We start from the raw sequence: 20185 nt of genomic DNA on the forward strand, positions 1-20185 counted from the left end.
GGAGCCCTTGGAATTTTTAAGAGAGCAGAGTAACTAGTACTGGAAAGACCAATCCCAAACCCAAACTTTCCGCCACAAGCAATATTAAATATGTTACATGTTAATACCAAAAACCCTCTATCAAACAGAAACTTTTTTTTTTTTTTTTAAAGATTATATCTATTTGATAGAGAAAGAGACAGCGAGAGAGGGAACACAAGCAGGGGGAGTGGGAGAGGGAGAAGCAGGCTTCCTGCCGAGCAAGGAGCCCGATGCGGGGCTGGATCCCAGGACCCTGGGACCATGACCTGAGCCAAAGGCAGACACTTAACAACTGAGCCACCCAAGTGTCCCATTACCAAAGAAACTCTTAAAAACACAGAGCAACATCCTGGTGCTCAACATCCTGGTGCTCATTGGAATACTTCTTGGGGAGCAGAGACACCAGCCCGGTCTCGGTCCTTTCTGGCCCTTCGGCTGTGTTGCCCAAAGAGCCCTGGAAGGTTATCTGGAAAACCTGCCCTTGCTTTCAAGGGTGGAGACAGCTTGGTCCTGTGGCCAGGGGAGAGGTGGTGTGGCTTCCTCTGAGGGCCTGGGGAGGGGCCGTTCAAGCTTGGCCCCTGCCCTCAACACCCTCCTCCACTCAGTTTGCGGAGACCCAAATGCCATCATTTTCATCTTTATTCCTTTGGGTTTAAGCTGCCACCTTTGGAACTGGTTAAAATGAAAATGCTTCTGGAAGGGGCCATGCCTCCCTCTGGTCTGAGCAGTCGCTTACATCTGAGCGTAACCCAGGGTATGGGCTCGTCCCTCGGAGAGGAGGTCGGTGGCAGGATGGCGGCGGGGCAGCGGAGCACGGGGCTTGCGTGGCGGCCTGTGGCTGGGCTCGGCTCACCACTCTGCCAGCCTCCGGGCCTCCCAGTCTGCCTGCCTCGCCTGCCGCTTGCCTCCCAAGGCTGACGCGGAGATTTACGGCAAGTACCAGTAGTAGGATGCTGAGAGAGTGAACCGAGGACTCCAGGAGTTTGGCAATGGGCAGAGGGCCACCGGGCCCCGGGGACGTTCCCTCTGCAAGGGGATGCTGGAGGCTGGAGAGACACTAGGGCCCAGAGGGAATGCTTGTGCCCAGACTCCTTCCCCTTGCATCTGGGCACCACCAGGTACCTCCCATGCTTCTCTGCGGTCAGGAAAGGCCACATGAGGGACGTGTGGCCTGGGCGAGGCGGACAGTGGGGCTATTCCCCCTCCGGGCATGGGCGTCCCGCCTTCTCCACAGGCTGCCTTCAGCCTCTGCCTGTGGGCCTCGGGGGACCCTGCCCCAGGGCGTGGTGCGCCGGTGAGGGAGGGTGGCAGGCGAGGCAGGCAGACTGGGAGGCCCGGAGGCTTGAGTTCCTGAGGGACAGCTGGAGCAGGGCGCCACCTCCAACCCACACAGGCCCGTGAGGAATAAACCTTTCTTGTATTAAGCCACCGCTTGGGCTTCCTTGTGACGCCATTAAGTTGCCCTGACAAACTCTTGCCTTCTTCCGTCCGCAGGATGCACTCATGAAGAAGGGGCCCTGGGGAGCGATCCAGGCCACCCTCTCCGTCTTGAGGCACAGCAAGACGTGCCTGGATTTCAACCTGTTAAGTCCAAGATGATCGCTGTATATAAACAACAGGCTTGAACATCCTACACAGTGGTTGTATTTGGGAAGTGGAGATTTTTATGTTATATATGAAAGGGGGGACACTACTCGGGCATCATACTCTCATTAGTGATGACCGGCGGCTTCCTACCCATTGACTTAATGGGTTTCCACGGGGTTCACGGCTCTAGCAGTACATACACCAGCTACAATTTAAAAAGTCACTGTAACAAACCTCATGGTCCCATTTCTGTGAAATCTGAGAACAGGCAAAACTAATCTAGGGTGCGGGGAAAAAAAAAATTCAGAACAGCAGTGGCTGGGTCGGGGGTAGGGGGACACTGGACTGGAGATGGGCCAGGAGAAGACACAAAGAACTTTCTGGGCCAACGGGAATTTGGGTTATACTATTGCATGCATCTGTCAAAACTCTGGGAATGGACACTGAAGATTTACTTTTTTGTGAATTTTACCTCCGTTTATAAAGGGACAGTGAGTCCAAAATGGAATCACTCGTGCTAAGCAAAACGGAACTTAATACCTAACTGCGGTCTCTCTCCTCTCCCCACTGCCAGGAATGTGATCTTTAACCAGCTAACCTGGAACTTACTGTTCAGCTCTGGGAGGTTAATTCACGGACAGACCCCTTCCCTTCCCAGTAGGAGGATGACTTGCTTGACTCAAAGCATTCTTTGCTAATAAAACCTTTCTCCCCACTCCCTTCCTGCCTTTAAAAACCTTCCATATTGTATGGCTCCTTGGAGCTCCTTTCTCTTGGCTACACTGGATGCTGTCTGATTCATGAATCATTTGGTAAAGTCAATTACATCTCCACATTTACCCGGTTCAAATTGTATTTAATTCCTCAAAAGAAAAAAAAAAATCTAAATGACAAAATCTAGTTAGCGTTAGGCATGCTGTAGTATATATATAAAAAAAAAAGGACGGCAGAACTAGGGGTGGGTGTCCTGGTGTTCACCCCACTATTCAGCTCTTCTAAATGTTTCCATAACAAAGCGTTGGGTGGGGTGGGGGGGTGTTCTTTGGGACTCAAAGCTGACGGTCTGGAGTACTAAGGAAAATGGCATTACCAGTCTCTGCGGAGAGGTGTAAGTAGAGAGAAACTTAAAAAAAATTTTTTTTTAAATTTATTTGAGAGAGAACAAGAGCGAGCACAAGTGGGTAAGGGGGAGAGGGAGAAGCAAGCTTCTTGCTAGGCAGGGAGCCCGACGTGGGACTCGATCCTGGGACTCCAGGATCACGACCTGAGCTGAAGGCAGATGCCCAAGCGACTGAGCCACCCAGGCGCCCCAGTAAAAGAGAAGCTTTAAGAATGGACAAAAATCTCTCAAGAGCGAAGTCTAGAGGACTCGTAGCTTCTACCTTCAGCCTGTGTCGTTATTCGTCTGGGCCAGGCCAAGTGGGCCTACCTAGTTCTGGGAGCTCTGTACCGCGCCCGCAGCAGGGGCTGCTTAAAAGTTGGCCCAAAGCAGACTCTGCCTTTAGTCCCAGAGGGCTGAGCCGCTCACCCAGCGCTCATCCTCGGGGCTCCGTGTGTCGGTCTTGGTGGCGTGCTTGCCGCCCACGGCGCCCCATGCCCCTCCCAGGTCAGCTGTTCTCTCAGGGAGGAAGAAAAGGCTTTCCCCGAGCACGGGGGTGCGGTGAGGCAAGCAGAGGGGAGCTTTTGGGAGAAAACCAGTGCCCCTCCCTCCTCACCATGCTGGCCCCAAGCCCTCGCCTCTGCCACCTGGGGTCCTGTTCCAACAGGGAGCGACGCGCCCGGGCCACAGAGCTGCTGGTGACAGGTGCCTCATGCATGCGAGGGGACAGCGCGTACGGAACAGCCAGTTTGCTGGGCACCTGGCTGAGAAGGGGGTTCAGTCCGAGGAGCTAGGCTGGGGGCAGGGACGGTTCATCTTTTGCCTGAGCTCAGCCCCATGGAGGAAACCTTCCTTCTCACTCAGTCCCCACCTGTGCCCCCCCTCCCCTGGTTGTGACTGGGTCCTGTGGTCTACTAACGAAGGAGTCTGTACTAGGTCTTAAGTCACCATCAATTTGTTTTCCTGTCCAATTCAATTTCTCTGGGAACCTACCGTGCTTTTCAAGAAGTGTTCCCTCCTCGATGAGAGGGTCTGCCAGTGATTTTTGTGTTCTCACACCCAGGGGCCATCTGGCCATGGCTCCTCAGAAGCGAACCATGGGATTGAGACACTTGGATTCCCACGTGGGGCGCTGCCGGCTTGACTGGGGGCTTTGAACTGACCGAGGTGAGGTGCTGGGATCACTCAGGGACTCTGTGGTCTGGGCAAACTTCGGTGATGCCCTAAAGGTGTGGGGCTCTGAGGGATACTAAGGAAAGGAGCGCTCTTCCATCAGTAGGCATTTAACCCCCCGCAACAATTAAGACAACGCATTAATGGAGAAGCTTGAAATCAAACAACCCATAATACTCGATGTAGAAAACGTTCCAGCTTCCATAATTCTTTATTAAATATTTGACAAGTTGTATCACTTCTTTACAACGACTTCATTTTGTCACATTACTCTTTTGCTGTCAGGAAAACAATCTACAATTTCTCTTTAGATCTCTCAAGAAAAATGAAGAGCAAAAAAAGATTTGTTCTTAAACAAAACTGTTCTTGTGTGTATCAAATTCAACTGTATTTTAAAGCCATTCTGATTGTGAAAAGGAGCGTTATCCAGAAGTTGTCTTTAAAAAAATTTCATAGTTTGGTTTGTAATCACTGTATCAAATAGTACTTGGCTTTGTATTATTAGGAAGTGGGGTTTATAATAAAAAGTTATGAAACACTGAGAATTCATTTGGAATGCTTGAAACTCTTTTCACCTTAAAGTCGCTTTTTTTTTTTTGTTTTTGTTTTTAATGTTTCATTTGGTAAAGGATCCCGAATTACGGAATGACAGCATGTTAGCATCATTTTCCTGGGGTCCTTCTCAGGCTCCGAGGGTCAGACATCTCAGGACATAGCTTGGAGGAAACTGTAGAAGGACTAAGCTCTCTCACTCCCTTTCGAAACCAGATTACTCGAGAAAGGTGTAAAAATGCTATACAAATATATACAGATATATTTGGACAGCATACATACGTATGTATATATATACATCTCACGTAAGTAGTAGTAAAGGAAAAACAAAGTCACGCAAAGTTAACATGAAGGAAACCATGACAATTTTGATGAAATCCGTCTGAATGAAAGGGTGAACTGGCTTATACAGGAACACAGGTGTCTGCGGACACAGGGTCATGGTCATTAGAAAGGCTTTCGATGCTCTGACACAAGGCTGAGATGCAGGACACAGAGGTCTGCAGCCGACACTGTTAAGACTCCTACTGATGCTCCTGAGAAATACCAGCCCAACGAACAAGGAGACATGCATTTTAAACACGTGTTGCTACGCGCACAACACCTTTCACCAAGGACAGACGCCTAATGAGAAGTTTTCTTGGTAAATTTCATATAGACAGAAAGCTATCGTTTTCTGAAATAAAACACAACACCAGCTCACGTCCTGATGCTACAGCATTGTTTCTGACACTGAACACACACTGGGGCGGGCGTGTGCATATGCAAGTGTACATACGCTGTTCATTAAGGCTTAGATAAATTAGAAAGTGGTCCAAAGTGTATCCCATTGTCTTCCCAGTTTTAAAATCTAAAGTACAAAGTGGAGTCTGTAAGGATTTTTAAAAACGCATCTCAGACCTGAAATTGGCAGTTTTGACGTGACTTCTCAGGATGTACCCCAAAGCCCGAAGGAGACAAGAGGTAGTGCCTGGGGGCCAGGAAGGGAGCACACCAGGCAGTCACCCTGCGCAGCAGCACCCCCTACCGGACAAGGCAGGAAATGATACCAGACGTAAGTGTCCGTCTCTCCCTGTCAATAAGGGGTGCAGAGGAAAGAGGAAAATAAAGAAGATGGCTAGCACAGCAGGGAGGGGGCTTGAGAACAGATTAACCCACGCTCTCCACATTCAAGTTCAGAGGTAAAATACGAGACTTAGGAAAATGCTACAGCCAAGCGTTAAACAAGGAGTTAACTGTTAGAACAACTAGTAATTTGCTGCGTGTGCACTTGGCTTTCAAGAGAGCCAGTCTAGATCTGGCAGGATCGAACAGCCACGGTACTTGTCTATTTAATGCTGTGAGATGTGGAATGTGGTTGAAATATTCGGCCAACCACTTCTCAGAATCTTTCACTGCACCCGTATGTGGGAGAAAGAACCCACTTCAGTCACTTTAGAGCATCTGACATCTGACCACAGGAAAAACCCGATGGTCGACCAGAGGGCCTCGTAACAAAAATCAAAGCATCATCTTACATTCTTGTGATTTGGTACAGGCCTGGCTACAGAGAAGTACGGAACAGGAACAGTTTCAGAGCTGAATATAACTTTAAAACAGATAAATGCCTCCTGGTTTCCTGTTGCAGAGGCAGCCGGCACAAAAGCAGCAGCGCGCCTTCTGAAGCTAATCCAGACATTCCAAATCCAACTGCAGGCCCACAAGGGACAGGGACAGAAACGCTCAGGACCTACAGGCGGGCGTGACAGCTCATGTCCACAGTGCAGCTGTTAATTCTGGAACTAGCTTCTTAACCTCGGGGCAAAATGACCCATAAGAACTGCACCTTCTTCAGGCAACTAAAAAATAGCCAGATCCAGCCTGATCTGGGTTAATTTCTAAGGGAACAGAAGGTGCAGAGCCCCTGGACTCCGAAGCGCCAGAGAGGAGGGTAACCAGGACCAGCAGCCTGTCCTGGACCCTGTCCCCGGGGGCGCCTGCTCACGGGACCCACCGGCATTCTGCTGTCAACCACCACCAGGACTCTGTCGGGAAGACACTGGCGAGTGGTTGTCAGCACTTAGAGAAAACAAGATCTAGGACTATTTTAGACAAAGACCGAAACACTGAGAATTGCTGAGATGAGGGGATCTGACGTGGATCAAAAGCCAAATAGGAACAAACCTCGAACCCATTTGCTATCTGACCGTCACTGAATCCCACATTTAGTGGCAGATAAACCGAACGGTCCCCACAATTATGGTCTTTCAAGTATTCACAGGGGTGTATAGTTCGACAATCCCTATCTGCTCCTGGCACGGAAATGATCTTAGGATGGATTTCTCATTCCTATTTTTTAACACTGCCTAATTTGCATTTACATGGAATACTCTGATTTTTTGAATATTCAGTTTGCAAAATGACAGAAACTTAGTTCTTCAGCTAACACCGCAGGCTTTCTCTGTGATGAAACGACCACTCTCAGAATCCATCCGAACATGGGCTTTGGTGCGAGTTCTAGAAAGAAAGCCCTCTGGACCAGGAAGGGGCTACATGAAGCGGGTTTTTGCCAAGAGACATGTTATATATTGACTGCAGGGAAAAAAAAAAATCCCACAGACAGAAAAAAAAATAAGTGTTGTATTTTTTTCCAATCATTCAACATCTAAGTTCTCTGATCACTACTGGAGATTTTTAAGTCAATAGAAAAGGGAACTAATCCTCAGCTCCGTAGAAATCCACCTTCTCTCAGACCCCCACCCTGATGTCTGCACCTCTGAAGACAACTCACTTACAATCATGAACATTCACGGTTTTTTTCCACCAGCCACCCAGAGCTGGGTAACAATGAATTTCTTACACCAAAAGGTCCTTACATAACAAAGAGGGAGGCCCCGAAACCTCAATTTTGTCTTATTGATGACTGGCAAGAAATCACATCTCTAGAGCCCCCTGTCACGACAGGGTTTAGGATAACACAGGTTAAAAGGGCGGCAGGGCTGCTGAACCCCTATGCGGCTCCGCAGGCTTTCTCTAGACACAACAGAATTCTGCAATGAACACTCAAAGCGGCAAAGAATCCAAGTGCGCGGAACCCTCCATCCCCACCACCCGATCGGCCGACCAACCGTGGGGCTCACATCCAAGTTCCCACTCACTTTTTAGTCCAGCACAGAACGAACACCACTCAGGCAGTACATAGTGTCGAAGCATGCAACACGTCCCAGGGGACAAAACCCGGTCAGATGAAGTGTGCATTCAGTGAATCTTGGTAGTTGCAGAGAAATCGCGGAACAGCGGGTGAGGACGGGTCTGTAGGCTCAGCTTTCCAGCTAGGTTTTATACACCAGCAGCAAGAGTCACAACGGATACACACTGCACCGGAAAGATGTGTGCAGGGAGAAGAGAGCATCATCACAATGACCGTCTATGGTAAAAAAGAAAACATCAACAAAACCAGATAGGACCTCCATGTGGTCCATAAAGTGCCTTCAGAATTGGTGCAGTTAGAACAAAAATTGGTTATTTCGCGACCATTAGCCAACGCATACAAGTAGGACATGAAACACATCTCTGGTTTCCGCAGTTTCAAATCAATCGGTGCCAAGGTTCATTCAAATGTCTCTACTACAAACAGCAAAGAAGAAAAGGTGAGAAGGGAAGGACTATACAGCGTCAGAGAGCGGTAGCTAAGGTCTCTTCTGAGAAAGGACAGTCCAACCCTGTCCCCAGATGTGTTCTGGCACACGTAATTACTTCTAAGGAATAATGGTATGATTCCTTCGAAGTCAACACTGAATTTACCATGCTATGTTACAATTCTCTCAGCCTGCAGCTAGTATGCTAAATTTGTACAAAAAAAAAAAGTAATATCCAGTTTGTTTGCATTCTGAGTATGGAGCAAATTACCATTATGCCTAATGTTGTAGTTTAAATGCTCTCAAAGTACTTGTCTGTAGAAGATATTTGGACAAAAATCAGTCTTCCAATTCTAATCAAGTAAGGAGTGGGGAGGGAACTTAAACTTCAAAAATAAAAAATGTCACTGACATTAAACCTGGTATGAAATTCAAATACAAAAAAAATATGCTCACTTTTCCAAGTACACGAGACATCTTTAATTGTAATGAAATAAAATCTGAAAATCGGTCTAAATCATTTTAAAAAGTAAACATGAGTTGTAATACTATACCTGTAGAGTGATTAATTCCATTCATTGTCATTATAAAGTATGTAAAATATTTATTAAGGGCTTTGCCTACAGAGGCACAACATAAATAGAATTAAGTCCTCCTGAAATGTAATTAGTGTACACATCAACCAGTTGATAATTGGTGGTGGAAAATGCAGGAACGTGACCTGGGACCGGGCTCCCACGTCCGAACCTGGGCAAGTCACAGGCGAAGGCTCGCGAAGGCTCGGCTCAGGAGCCATGCCCGCAGCTGCTCTTTCTGCCTGGTCTCTGCAAAGTCTGTTGTTAGGCAAATGCAAAAGTGCAAGCAGGACTTGCTGGACCAACAGCCACCCCGAGGCTGGGGAGCGAGTGGGGGGCGCTTAATCCACCCCCTCAAATCCTTGAGCGTTTTCCACAGCCATGAGAAGCTTCTCCCGTAAATCTTCAAAGGTTTCATATGGAGGTAAGTCAAGGCGATTAAAGCTGCAGAAGTAACAGAAAGGGTAAGTCAAAGGCCATCCTTATTACCCTGTGGTCACGACAGCGTTTCCTAGGCCGGGCCAGAGGAGGCACGCGGTATTTGGGAAGAGAATGTACAAGTCTTCGGCAACAATCCTGAGTCATTAAAAATAAATGGGGCAATGCAACCGCCCACGCCGACGAGGTTATATAACCTCCAGAGCAGAGGCGAGAATTTTCTGAGAGGCCACGAAACCTCTCTACCACAGCTAGATGTGGGGCCGGGAAGGCCCAGCTGGGGTCGGGGGGGAGCTCGAAAGGGGAGCGGTCCCTGAGGTGTGGGCCGAGCTCCAGACCCTCGACCACCAAGCACTTAAACACGGTAGGGATGAACCAAGGTCAAGTCTATTTGGAATGCCCTCGTGTCCTCTACACTAGATCCCACGCCAAGTGCTTTTCTGCATAGTACCTTCTGGATGGTCACCTGGGATTCCACATGTGAACAGAGCAAGTCCCCACATTCCAAAAACTCACTGCTGTCAGCAGCAGGACGAAACAGATGCACGTCCCCGGTGGGCCCTGTCGAAACCCCGCGTGTGGTTCACGAGACACACTGAGCACTGAGAGGAAGTCACCAAGCACTAGGAGTTACAGAGGAGGCGTGCACAGTGCTTCTCAAACTGGAGTTCTCGGGAATGTGGGAATCCCGAAGGCGACGTCTGAAAGGGCTTTCAGTTTGATAATGCTCTCACGCATGCCCTTACCAGTTGTAAAGACAGAACCCCACCTCTGCAGGCTGAACCGAATAGGAGCCTGTCACAGAAGGTGGCTTTTGTGTCAACCGCAGCGGGTCCTTCGGAGTCCAGGGCCGGGGATTCCTGGGGGCCTGCATTCTCCTTAGGATCTGTGACCACCTTCCTCTTGTGTGGGACCCTCTGCTCAGAATTATCGAGATGACCAAAGGAGCTAAAGCGCAGAGTGCTCAGGACCCTGTGTGGGACACAGGAAGTGCTTGCCAAGTGTGCTCAGCGGCGGGCATAGGTCTGGCTCTGGCCTGGCACAGCTGAGTGGCCTCGGGAGGTCATTTTTCCTCCGCTCCAATGAACAGGTGGGTCTGTGATTCTCTGTAGAGTGTAATTTTAAATATCCAAGGACTGATCTTTTTGATAGATCTTTGAAGCCCTTTCCATCACATCAATAATCACATCTGCAAGATTTATAAAAAGTACACTAGCTCTTGCTCTCCTGCTGAATCAGGTTTGGATTCTGAAGCTTAACTGTCAAATCTTTTCATAAAACTCGGAAGAAATCAGGTTTATCTCCTAAAGCTGGTGGAGGCCCTGTTGCTGTAAGCAGCCAGCAAAGCTCCCTTCCCCGGGGCTGGGCCGGGAGCAACCGGCCAGGCAGAGAGACATTCACAAACGCCCCCTCGAAGCCGCATCCCTGCCAACCTGCAACCCTGCGCCCTTGCTCGGTAGGCGGCAGTCACCTGTGGGGGCATCAGCAATCCAATGCTGTGACCCACAGAGAAGCCAAGAGGCTCCTGTAAGAGACCCCCGGGCTGGTCTCCTCCCATGGGCAGAGCTCCGTCCCAGGGAAGGGCAGGAATCTAACTCCAGCTGTCTGCCAGAGCCACTGGAAAACCCGACAGCTCAGGCTACACACCAAGCCCACGAACTCTAAGTCTCTGGGGGTAGGACCCTGGCATCCGTATTTAAAAAAGAAAAAACAAAAACAAACAAAAAACCCCAACAACAAAAAACTTTCTAGGTGGTTTCAGTGTGCAGCCGACGCTGGGAACCACTGAATTCAGAGGCCTTATCTGGGCACCACCTTCTTTTAGCTGTGACCCAAGCATGTGGACTTGGAAACAGAGGGGAAGTTCAACAGGAAGACATCTGTCCACAGGGGCACGGAGGGACAGCCCGTGCTGGACACTACATTACTTGGTTCTCTTCAATGAGCCTCCAAGGAAAGGGAACAGCAGCAACAGAGGCAGCGGATCCTAGTGCGGCAGCCAGTGTGCAGACTGACTCGGGCAGAGCGAAGTTCCAATCCTGGGCTCTGGGACTCTGAGCTGTTTGACCACAGGGCAAAGCTTCCCCACCACTTAAGGGAATGCCAGCAAGCCAGAAGCCACGGGAGAGATCCCACAGCGCCCAGTCCACAGAAGAAGGCTGCGCCCAGGAATCCAGCACTTACTCCTCCCATCATGACAGACCAGGAATTTGCGAGCTGTGCGTCAATCCCAGCAGTCCCGGGGCTTGGCCCCACGCTGCCTGCCTTCCAAACGAAGGCCATCATAACCCAGAAAATAACACAACTCAGATAGCGTTTGGAGTAAGAGCTCCAAAATACCACCACCTTCTCCCCCTAGAAGAAAATGAATAGCGGCAATCAGCGCTCTGGAGACCCGCCAGTTTTAGCTGGAGTCCGCTTGCTTGCAAGGATCAGATGGGCAAGGACCATATTCATGCCATTCAGGTCCCGTGAATGGTATAAACGGGGAACACTTTCTCTCTGGCAAGGCAAGGGCATCAAAAAGACCTCCCACAGCCAATTTTCCACAGTACACTCTCATGAGACTTCTTCCCTCGCTGGTACTTGGGAGGGCGGGGAGGCGTTTCCCGCAACGAGTGTGGTGGCGCTGTGCAGCCCAGAGTGGGCTCCGGAGGGCCTCACTGCTGGTGACGAGAGGAGGGCTGGGGACTCGCCGTCTTCCAGATGGCCCACCTCCACATACTTCTAAGAGCAAGAAATGAAAGCCTGTGGGGGAACCAGCCGAAGAACCCATGTGCTCGGATCAGTAAGAGTGCCCCCAGGAGCTGCTGGGTTCAGGGGACCCTTCAGAGACATGAGGGGCCCCTCCTCCTGCCCTGGATCCTGGAGGCTTGAGGGCTGCCTTGCTCCACACCTGTCCCCTTGCATCCCCTGACTCCAACCCCTGGGGACCAGGCCGGTCACACTGCTCATGCTCCTCTAGCCAGTCGAACTGTTGCTAAATTCAAGGGTCCTATGGGTTATTGGTGGCCGTGAGAAGCCTTTTATGTTTTTAAAAAATTTTTATGTATTTACTCATTTGAGAGAGAGAAAAAGTGAGAGAAGGGGAGCGGAGGAACAGAGAGAGATGGACGGGCAGACGCCCCTCTGAGTACGCAGCCCGATGCGGGGCTCGATCCCACGACCCTGGTTATCATGACCAGAGCCTTTGAAATCAAGAGTCTGATGCTTAATGGACTGAGCCTCCCAGGGTCCCCCCATGAGAGACCTTTTTTTTTTTTTTCCCCCAATTTATTTATTTTCAGAAAAACAGTATTCATTATTTTTTCACCACACCCAGTGCTCCATGCAAGCTGTGCCCTCTATAATACCCACCACCTGGTACCCCAACCTCCCACCCCCCCCCCCGCCACTTCAAACCCCTCAGACTGTTTTTCAGAGTCCATAGTCTCTCATGGTTCACCTCCCCTTCCAATTTACCCAAATTCCCTACTCCTCTCTAACGCCCCTTGTCCTCCATGCTATTGGTTATGCTCCACAAGAGAGACCTTTTAAAACAAGGTTTTTCCAGGGAATTTTATCCCAAGTTCTGGGGATAAGAACCAACTCATGGTTGGAGTAAAAATCCCATCTGTCTTACAGCGTTTGAGAACGGTCATTTCCATGTCGAGTGCATACACACTGCAGTATTGCTTCCAGGAATAAGGAGGGAAGGATGGGGTCAGGAGGAGGAACATCCCCCAGGACTGGGGGTAGTGGTGGCGGTTAACCCTTTCTGAGCCGAACACATCGGGTCCGTTCAGACCCTGGTTTGTGTTTTATCAGCATCACAACTTACACTTCGTCACCATCACTGACACCTCGTACTGTGCTATTCGTGGGCAGGCAACACGGCCTCCTGTGAGAGCAGCAGCCCCAGCTGAGTATTTAAAGCCCAATCTGTGGACAACTGTGTTTCTGTCACTCACCATGTGTGAGCTCTGGGCAGTTTTTCAGGACTCCCCCATTGCTCTATTGTAAACAGCTGAGGACCATTGGAACCTAGACAAAAACAGAGAAATAAATAAATGCCAGCGTCGGGGAAGCAGGCGGAGAACAAAGCTAAGTGTGGTGGGGCTTCAACGGGAAGCAGGTGGGCCGGCGTGCCCAGCGGGAGCCGGAGACACCCTCCCGGCTCCAGGCGGTACCGAGGATCTGCTGTGGGGAGAAGTAAGAGGCCCGTACAGCCTCGGGACATGGACCCCACGTCACTTGGGACTGGAGGGGCGCAGCGCTGCAGGGCACGCAGAGGTGCGGACAGGTGCAGCCTCTCTGCCGAGCCCCGCAGGCTGACACCACAAGCTCCTTCAGGGGAGGGATGAAACACGACCTTTACTGTGTAGAGCAGCGTGACTTTCTAACATCTCTACAGTAAGCACGGGGTGATTCTGTCTCCCGAGGTCCTTCGAGACACACCACAAGACAAGGCAGACAGAAATGACCGTCCTGTCTCTGGACACACCCCAAAGCACCCCCCAACCCCGATTCCCTGCACGGGACCTGCAGGGGACACACGTGTCTGGGGGCCCAGCCACAGCGCTGCCTGGCCCTGCGGGAGCAGAAGTGAGTCTCACCATAAAGTTCGGCGAAGCCGTTCATAGGCACTCGGGACGTCCCCGTGACGAACTGCAGTAACCGGATCCGCTTCTCGGCGTCCATGAGCAGCACGGCCTGGGGAAGGGGACAGACGGTGGTCATGGGGACGGGGACAGATGGTGGTCAGGGCGCTGTGGGATGCCCAGCACACGACACACTAGCGCAGACACACAAGACTCCACTGCCAAGGCCGTGGTGGCAGATCGGGACAGGGGACTGAGAACGGGGGTCTTTTTTTTTTTTTTAAGTGGGCACCAGAATGCCATCTGTGTAATCTCAGAGCACAAGAGATCCCAAGGTCTCTTTCTTACAAAGCAAACACTCTGCTGGCGCCAAGCTCAGGATCTCTGGGGGAGGCGTGCAGGACCCCCAGGGCCAGTTACACACACCCAGAGCTGGAGAAGCGCCAACACCACGGGAACCCAGGCTAGGACACAAGATGTGATACTCCAGACTATAGACAAATTCTCTAAAGAGAACGTTTTATAGAAAGAAAACAAGATGCCAGGGTAGGCCTCTACAGTAGTGTGTGCCACACACCTAAATCAGGACAAAAACTGAGCAGACACGTGGACCGGGCTTTGAAGAGTCTGCTTGTAACGTCTTTCCCTCTACATGACTGCTAGCACTTAAAATAGTATTAACAGGGGCGCTCAGTAGGTTAAAGCCTCTGCCTTCAGCTCAGGTCATGACCTCAGGGTCCTGGGATAGAGCCCACATCAGGCTCTCTGCTCAGTGGGGAGCCTGCCCTTCCCCACTTGTGAGCTCTGTCAAATAAGTAAATAAAATCTTTTAAAAAAAATAGTAATAATAATACATACTTAGAAATGAAAACAAGTGGTAGTATAGTATTATTATATGTTATACTATATAAAATAATAATATTTAGAAATTAAAACAAGTTACAGGAGTTATTACTTAAGTCATCAGCCTTTTCTCCCCCCTGAAAAAAAAGTTGTTTTTTTTTTTTTTTTTTAAGATTTTACTTATTTGAGAGAGAGAGAGAGAGAGAGAGAGAGACAGGGAGAGAGAGAGAATGAGCAGAGAGACAGGGAGAAGCAGGTTCCCCACTCAGCAGGGAGCCCAAAGTAGGGCTCGATCTCAGGACCCCGAGATCATGACCTGAGCCGAAGGCAGATGCTTGGCAGTTTATAGTCTCTACCTTGGACTCAACTCACCATTTTGCTTCTCTCCTAAGCTCTCCTAAGCTCAAGAGAAAGCAATCACTGGCCCTAAGACAGTAAATCAAATTTCATTTGCATCTCTGACCGAAGGATATCAAGATCAAAGTATGTGTTGCAACTAACCAATAAAATGGGAAAAATATTTTGTAAGCAAATAGGGCATCTTGGAAAACTCAGCCCCAAGCACATTTTGCCCTGAGAAGCTTCCCATTCTTAGTCACACTTGGGCAGGCCCGTTCTAACGCCTGAGCCCAAGGAGCTCTACTCGTGGGCTCCTTCATCAGAGCTGCTGGAGTCGAGCTGCTAAGGAAGGACAAAGCGCCCTGGTAAGGATCGAGCCGTGGCAGGGACAGCTGTAGACCAACAGCCCTGGAAAAAGCTGGGTTTCCGCCCCCAGGGGTTCAATGCCGACTGGGGAGGCGGGGGCGGCCACGGCCTTACCTTCCAGAACCACTGAATGACAGGGTGATTTGGGCAGTAGCCGTTCTTGTAGATCGAGTGCTGTCTCCAGTCGTTGACGTCCACGTCGCCGAGGCCGCACATCAGCAGCTAGCGGGGAGGAGGAGCAGGCGTGAGTGGGTCCGCGTGAGCGCCGCACGGACCCCCACGGAGGAATGGCCTTTTCTCAACACCAGCATTTGTCGTGCGCAGAGCAGGTAAGCTGGTGGCTCTTAAGGTGTGACGCGGACATCATTTTCCTGTCCCTTCGCAACGCAGGGAAGGACGGGGGCCCAGATCCAACGCGTGCCCAGGCCACCGCCTCCCGTGGGGGCAGTGCCACTCGGCGTCTGTCTCTCGTCCACCCCTCCCATCTGAGCCCGGGGCTCAGCCTTTCTTGTGCTCCGTTTACGGCTGCTTGTCCCTCTAGCTGTTTCCCCTTCCAAAACCTCATGTGTCTCAGGACCCGAGACGTGTCCCACTCCCAGGAGAACGTGTGCTCTGCGGTAGCCAGAGCTCCTCCCCGCCAGCCTGCCGACGGACGTGCGCCGGCGCCGACTCGAGCTCCTGCAATGACGGGGTCTGTGATGGAGTCCAAGGGCTCCTCCTACTGCCTAACCCCCCGAGCAGGGAAGGTGTCCTTGGGAAAAGTGAGCCTGCTATTCCCACAAAGGCACCGAAGAAAAATGGAAAGACAACCACGCCAGAAGCCCGAGACTAGATCCCAGGCCTGACTTACTGGGTGAACCTGGGAGCAGGTTCCCTACTTATAAAACAAAGGACTCACACTACAGGATTTTGACATCATCTGTCTTGAAGTTTCTACTTCCAGAAGAACAGAAGGCTAGCCTGTGAGACAGGCTTCATGGGAAACGTGGCCTGGACAAACAGGGTGACAGCTTCCCCAGACACAGCCTTCCTCCTCCTGTTTGAACACAACACAGGGTGGGAGATCCCTGTGCTTTTTCGGCTGCTAAGTTTTCCTCTAGGTCCACAGAGAAGCCGGAGCAATCTCATTCAAACTGCCTCCTGCCACGACCTCATAGTCTTCTGAGTTTCTTCCTTAATAAAACCAGGTCAAGTTCACAAAGACTTCTCTGTTCCACAGCCCCTGGTGCTCATTCCCCCACCAAGGTCGCAGTCAGCTAGGGAGCAGGACCTCAGCCAGCCCAGCACGCTGCCACCCCAACTGGTTGTCCCAACCATGACTATCTGAAGCAACTTTCCTTACCCGGTGCACCCGGCCATGAAGCCAACCCAGCTCGGTGGGCCTCCACTTGTCCGATGTCTTCTGGAACTACCCTCTCCTGGGTGAGCTACCTACAGCTGGCTACTCCCAATATTCCCTACCGAAAGACTGACACACGCAGCCCATGAGAGACATAGAATAAAATCCATCTCAACTTACTTCCTAGAACATCATGGGCCAGAGAAGAGTAAAATACCATTTAAAAATATCTACTTTACAGAATATGTTCAGAATACAAACCTCCAGCTCATTTTCATCAAAAATTTTAATCAAATCAATAGGAAGCAGTTCTGTGAACCCCTGAAAGAGAAAAAAAAAAAAAATCACCTCAACATCTTTTTCCTTGAAAGAGACAAATTTTACAGAGGAAACGAACAGCCAGGAAAAAACAATGCTCTTTGCTGATGTATAGATCGGCGACAGTATCCCGTAACCGTAGTTCTAATAAAAACAGCACAGTCACAACGTAAAAACTCAGAAAAGTAGGAGAATCTAGAAGGTTCAGGTGTCTGAGCAATTTCAGAAGCCCTTTGAAAATATGGGTTACTGTAGGCAGGCGAATTCCAAAAGCCATTTATGACATCTCTATGAGTCAGTGTGTCCTAGAACGCAGGAGCCACGGATGTGCAAGAGAACATGTTTAAAAATAAGGTACTGAAAGTACAGAGATGAGCTGCATAGGAGGGGGCGTGATCCAGGAGAGCAGAGGGACGAGCGCAGGGACCGAGCTCTAGCTCCCGGGTTAACAGTGACCACCAGGGCGGGCCGGGGAGATGCTCCGCACAGCTGGGCCGGGCAGGTGTCCCGTTTCCGAATTTGGGACTGCCTGGGGCGGGGCGGGGCCAGGACCAGGCCTCCTGGGTTTCTTAGGTAAATAAAATATGAAACCCTCTGTCCTCTTGTGGGTCTAACACATTTTATGCCCTTAAGTCCCTGAATTTTTTGAGTGTTCTGCCAGGGTTGGGTAAGTGCAAGTGGCAATCTGTCATGAGCACTTGGGGCTTATTCCTACGTTCTCCTTATAGAACTCTGTTGTCAGGACTTTAAAAGGAATTCTACTTTTGGTCAGAGTGAACCATTTTTCAAAGAAGATTTTATTTACTTATATATTTGAGAGAGAGAATGAGCAGGGGGAGTGGGAGAGGGAGCCCAACAAGGGGCTCGATCCCAGGACCCTGGAATCATGACGTGAGCCAAAGACAGATGCTCGATCAACTGAGCCACCCAGATGCCCACAAAATGAACCCTTTTTCAAAAATGATGAATCCCACCACCCTCTGCTAGGGGCCTGGGAGCATAAATGACATTAAATATTTGGATCTGAGAAGCAGCGGCTTCGCCCTCTAACAGGAGGAAAGTTGGCGCAAAACGGCTCGGCATGAGATAAAAACCCAGCCGGAGACGGGTGTGTTTTCCTTGTACCGGTGTGGAACCGAGTCTGTGCAGAGCAGGAGGACACTGAACGGAAAGGTGGCCGGCTAAGTGCTCCAAGGCTGGGCCGTGCTGTGCGTGGTGCAGGCCTGGCCTTCCTGCCCCAAGCACCAGAGCCCTCGTCTCTCCACTCAGGACTGAGGGCGCACGACTTACCTCCAGGAAGGCGTTCATCTGCTTCTGGACCCTGTTCACAAACCTCCACTGGATGACCAAGCTGCGGGAGAGACGGAGAAGCAGTGAGCCCCCTTGTCACCACGAGCCCCACGCATTTCCTCACACACTCTCCCGGGGGGGGGGGGAGGGCAGGACGCCCCCCTCCCCTGCCCACCCCCTGCCGCAGCAGACCACAGGGAGGGTCTAGAGCCACGGCACTGTTGACTCAGTACCGCCCTCGGAGTAGCTGGGAGACCTCAACTCTGAGCGTTTCTAACGTAATTTATTCCCCCCGAATCAAGTCTCAGCTTACCAAAGCTGCCTACAGACAGGACCACACGGACGGAGATAGAAAGGGCCGTGGATGGGCATGTCACGCATTTGTTCACATGCACACTCGCATACACACACCCACTCCCACCTGTGCATAAACATGTACAGAGATTTTTCTTTTTTCCTTTTTTTTTTTAACCTAAAGATTTCATTTACTTATTTGAGAGAGAGAACAAGCAGAGGGATGATGCAGAGGGAGAAACTTGTTCTCCATTTCGTCATTTAAAAAAAGATCCTATTTATTTATCTGACAGACATACAGTGAGAGGGAACACAAGCAGGGGGAGTGGGAGAGGGGGAAGCAGGCTTCCCGCCCAGCAGGAAGCCCGATGCGGAGCTTGATCCCAGGACCCCGGGATCATGACTTGAGTCAAAGGCAGATGCCCAACTGACTGAGCCACCCAGGCACCCCTAATCATGTACATATGTTTTTAAAAGGAGTATCTAGTACAACGTTTTGTGGTACACTGCACTTGTGTCCAGTGTACTGTTTTCAACAGTGACACAAAACTTATCAGCAAAATGATTTAAGCTAAGCCTTTAACACCAAAATCTGGAGGACTGACGGTAAGGCCTCTTAACAGAAAACGTTTTCTCAGTGATGATGTTTAGTGCACAGCAGAGCTTAATGCCAGGCAAGTCTGCGCTGGACGCCAGCTAAGGGATCTGGTCAGGAAGGAGCAGGCAGGGCACCCCAGCGAGGTGGCCCCCGAGGCCCAGCCCCGCTGCGCGGGCCCTGCTCGGCAGCACGAGGCTTCACCGCACCACTGCACCCATCGGCCCGAGCGCCTTCTTGCACCTCAGGGGCACCCGGGTGCCGGAGGGCGGGCAGAGATTTTCGCCCTCCTTTCTTTTCCAGGGAAGCCAGCTGCAACTCTGTCCAAGCCCACCCCCCACCAAATTTGAAACCTACAACAAGTAGCTGCACAGGCCGCTCTACCACCCGTACCCTCAGACTTCGGACCCCGGACACCCGCAGGGACGGCGCTTTCAAATCCACGAGACACCTGTGCTTTCACAGGGAGACCGTGCGGTCTGCAAGCTGGCGTCCTGCCCGCTCCCAGTCAGAACCCAAGTGTTGATTAATGTGAACAGGTTAAGAACTGTGGTAGCTTATTCACAGATGTTGATGCTGTTGTTTTTTTAAAGCACAGCGAGCTTTTACCTTGTGAGGATGGGGGAACGAAGGGGAAGCCTGTGCTTTGTCAGGGTCTCTAAGTAGAGGCCCCAACACTCTCCATTTCTCCCTTATCAGGAAGGATGTCTTTTTCTTTGTAGAGGACACCAAAAGATGCCAAGACTCTTGGCTGCTTTTCCAAATTCAAGTCCTCTGACCAGTTATGTTGAGGAGAGAGGAGGGAACCAGCTTGCTTGAAACGGGAGGGCTGAAGGCAGACGCGGCGCTCAGACCACCGCGGCCACCAGTGAGGGGCAGACACTGTGACGCGGCTGTGCCGACCTCATTCCTGCACCAGGGCTAGCCAGGGAGCTCCCGCACCTGCGTGCTGGAAGCATACGTACATACAAAGAGGAAAGGGTCATGTGCCCACCAGACAAAGGCCTTCTGGCCAGCAGAAGTGCCTCGGGACGGCTTAACTGCTGGGTTTCCAAAGGACTAAACATTTTGGTCCACCAGCTGAGACTGATATTGGGTTCATCGTAAATATCAGAAATAATTCACAGTGTTTCGTGTATGTGCATTTTCCTACCCATTT

General features: G+C 50.7%; 1 protein-coding gene across 3 annotated transcripts in view; it reads right to left on the reverse strand.

Moving 5' to 3' along the window:
- Positions 1–4072: 4072 nt before the first annotated feature.
- Positions 4073–20185, reverse strand: part of NEDD4L (NEDD4 like E3 ubiquitin protein ligase) — a 336948-nt gene continuing 320835 nt past the window's right edge. For all 3 annotated transcript variants that reach the window (XM_044242894.1, XM_044242895.1, XM_044242896.1), the window contains 6 exons: positions 18138–18198; positions 16791–16850; positions 15305–15412; positions 13658–13754; positions 13013–13085; positions 4073–9068 (listed from right to left, as the gene is read on the reverse strand). In XM_044242894.1, the coding sequence (XP_044098829.1) occupies positions 8966–9068; positions 13013–13085; positions 13658–13754; positions 15305–15412; positions 16791–16850; positions 18138–18198 (502 nt within the window). In that variant the 3' untranslated portion in view covers positions 4073–8965. The remainder of the gene's footprint in view (positions 9069–13012; positions 13086–13657; positions 13755–15304; positions 15413–16790; positions 16851–18137; positions 18199–20185) is intronic.

The sequence above is a fragment of the Neovison vison genome, chromosome 3 (assembly GCF_020171115.1).
Source record: "Neovison vison isolate M4711 chromosome 3, ASM_NN_V1, whole genome shotgun sequence".
NCBI classification, from domain to species: domain Eukaryota; kingdom Metazoa; phylum Chordata; class Mammalia; order Carnivora; family Mustelidae; genus Neogale; species Neogale vison.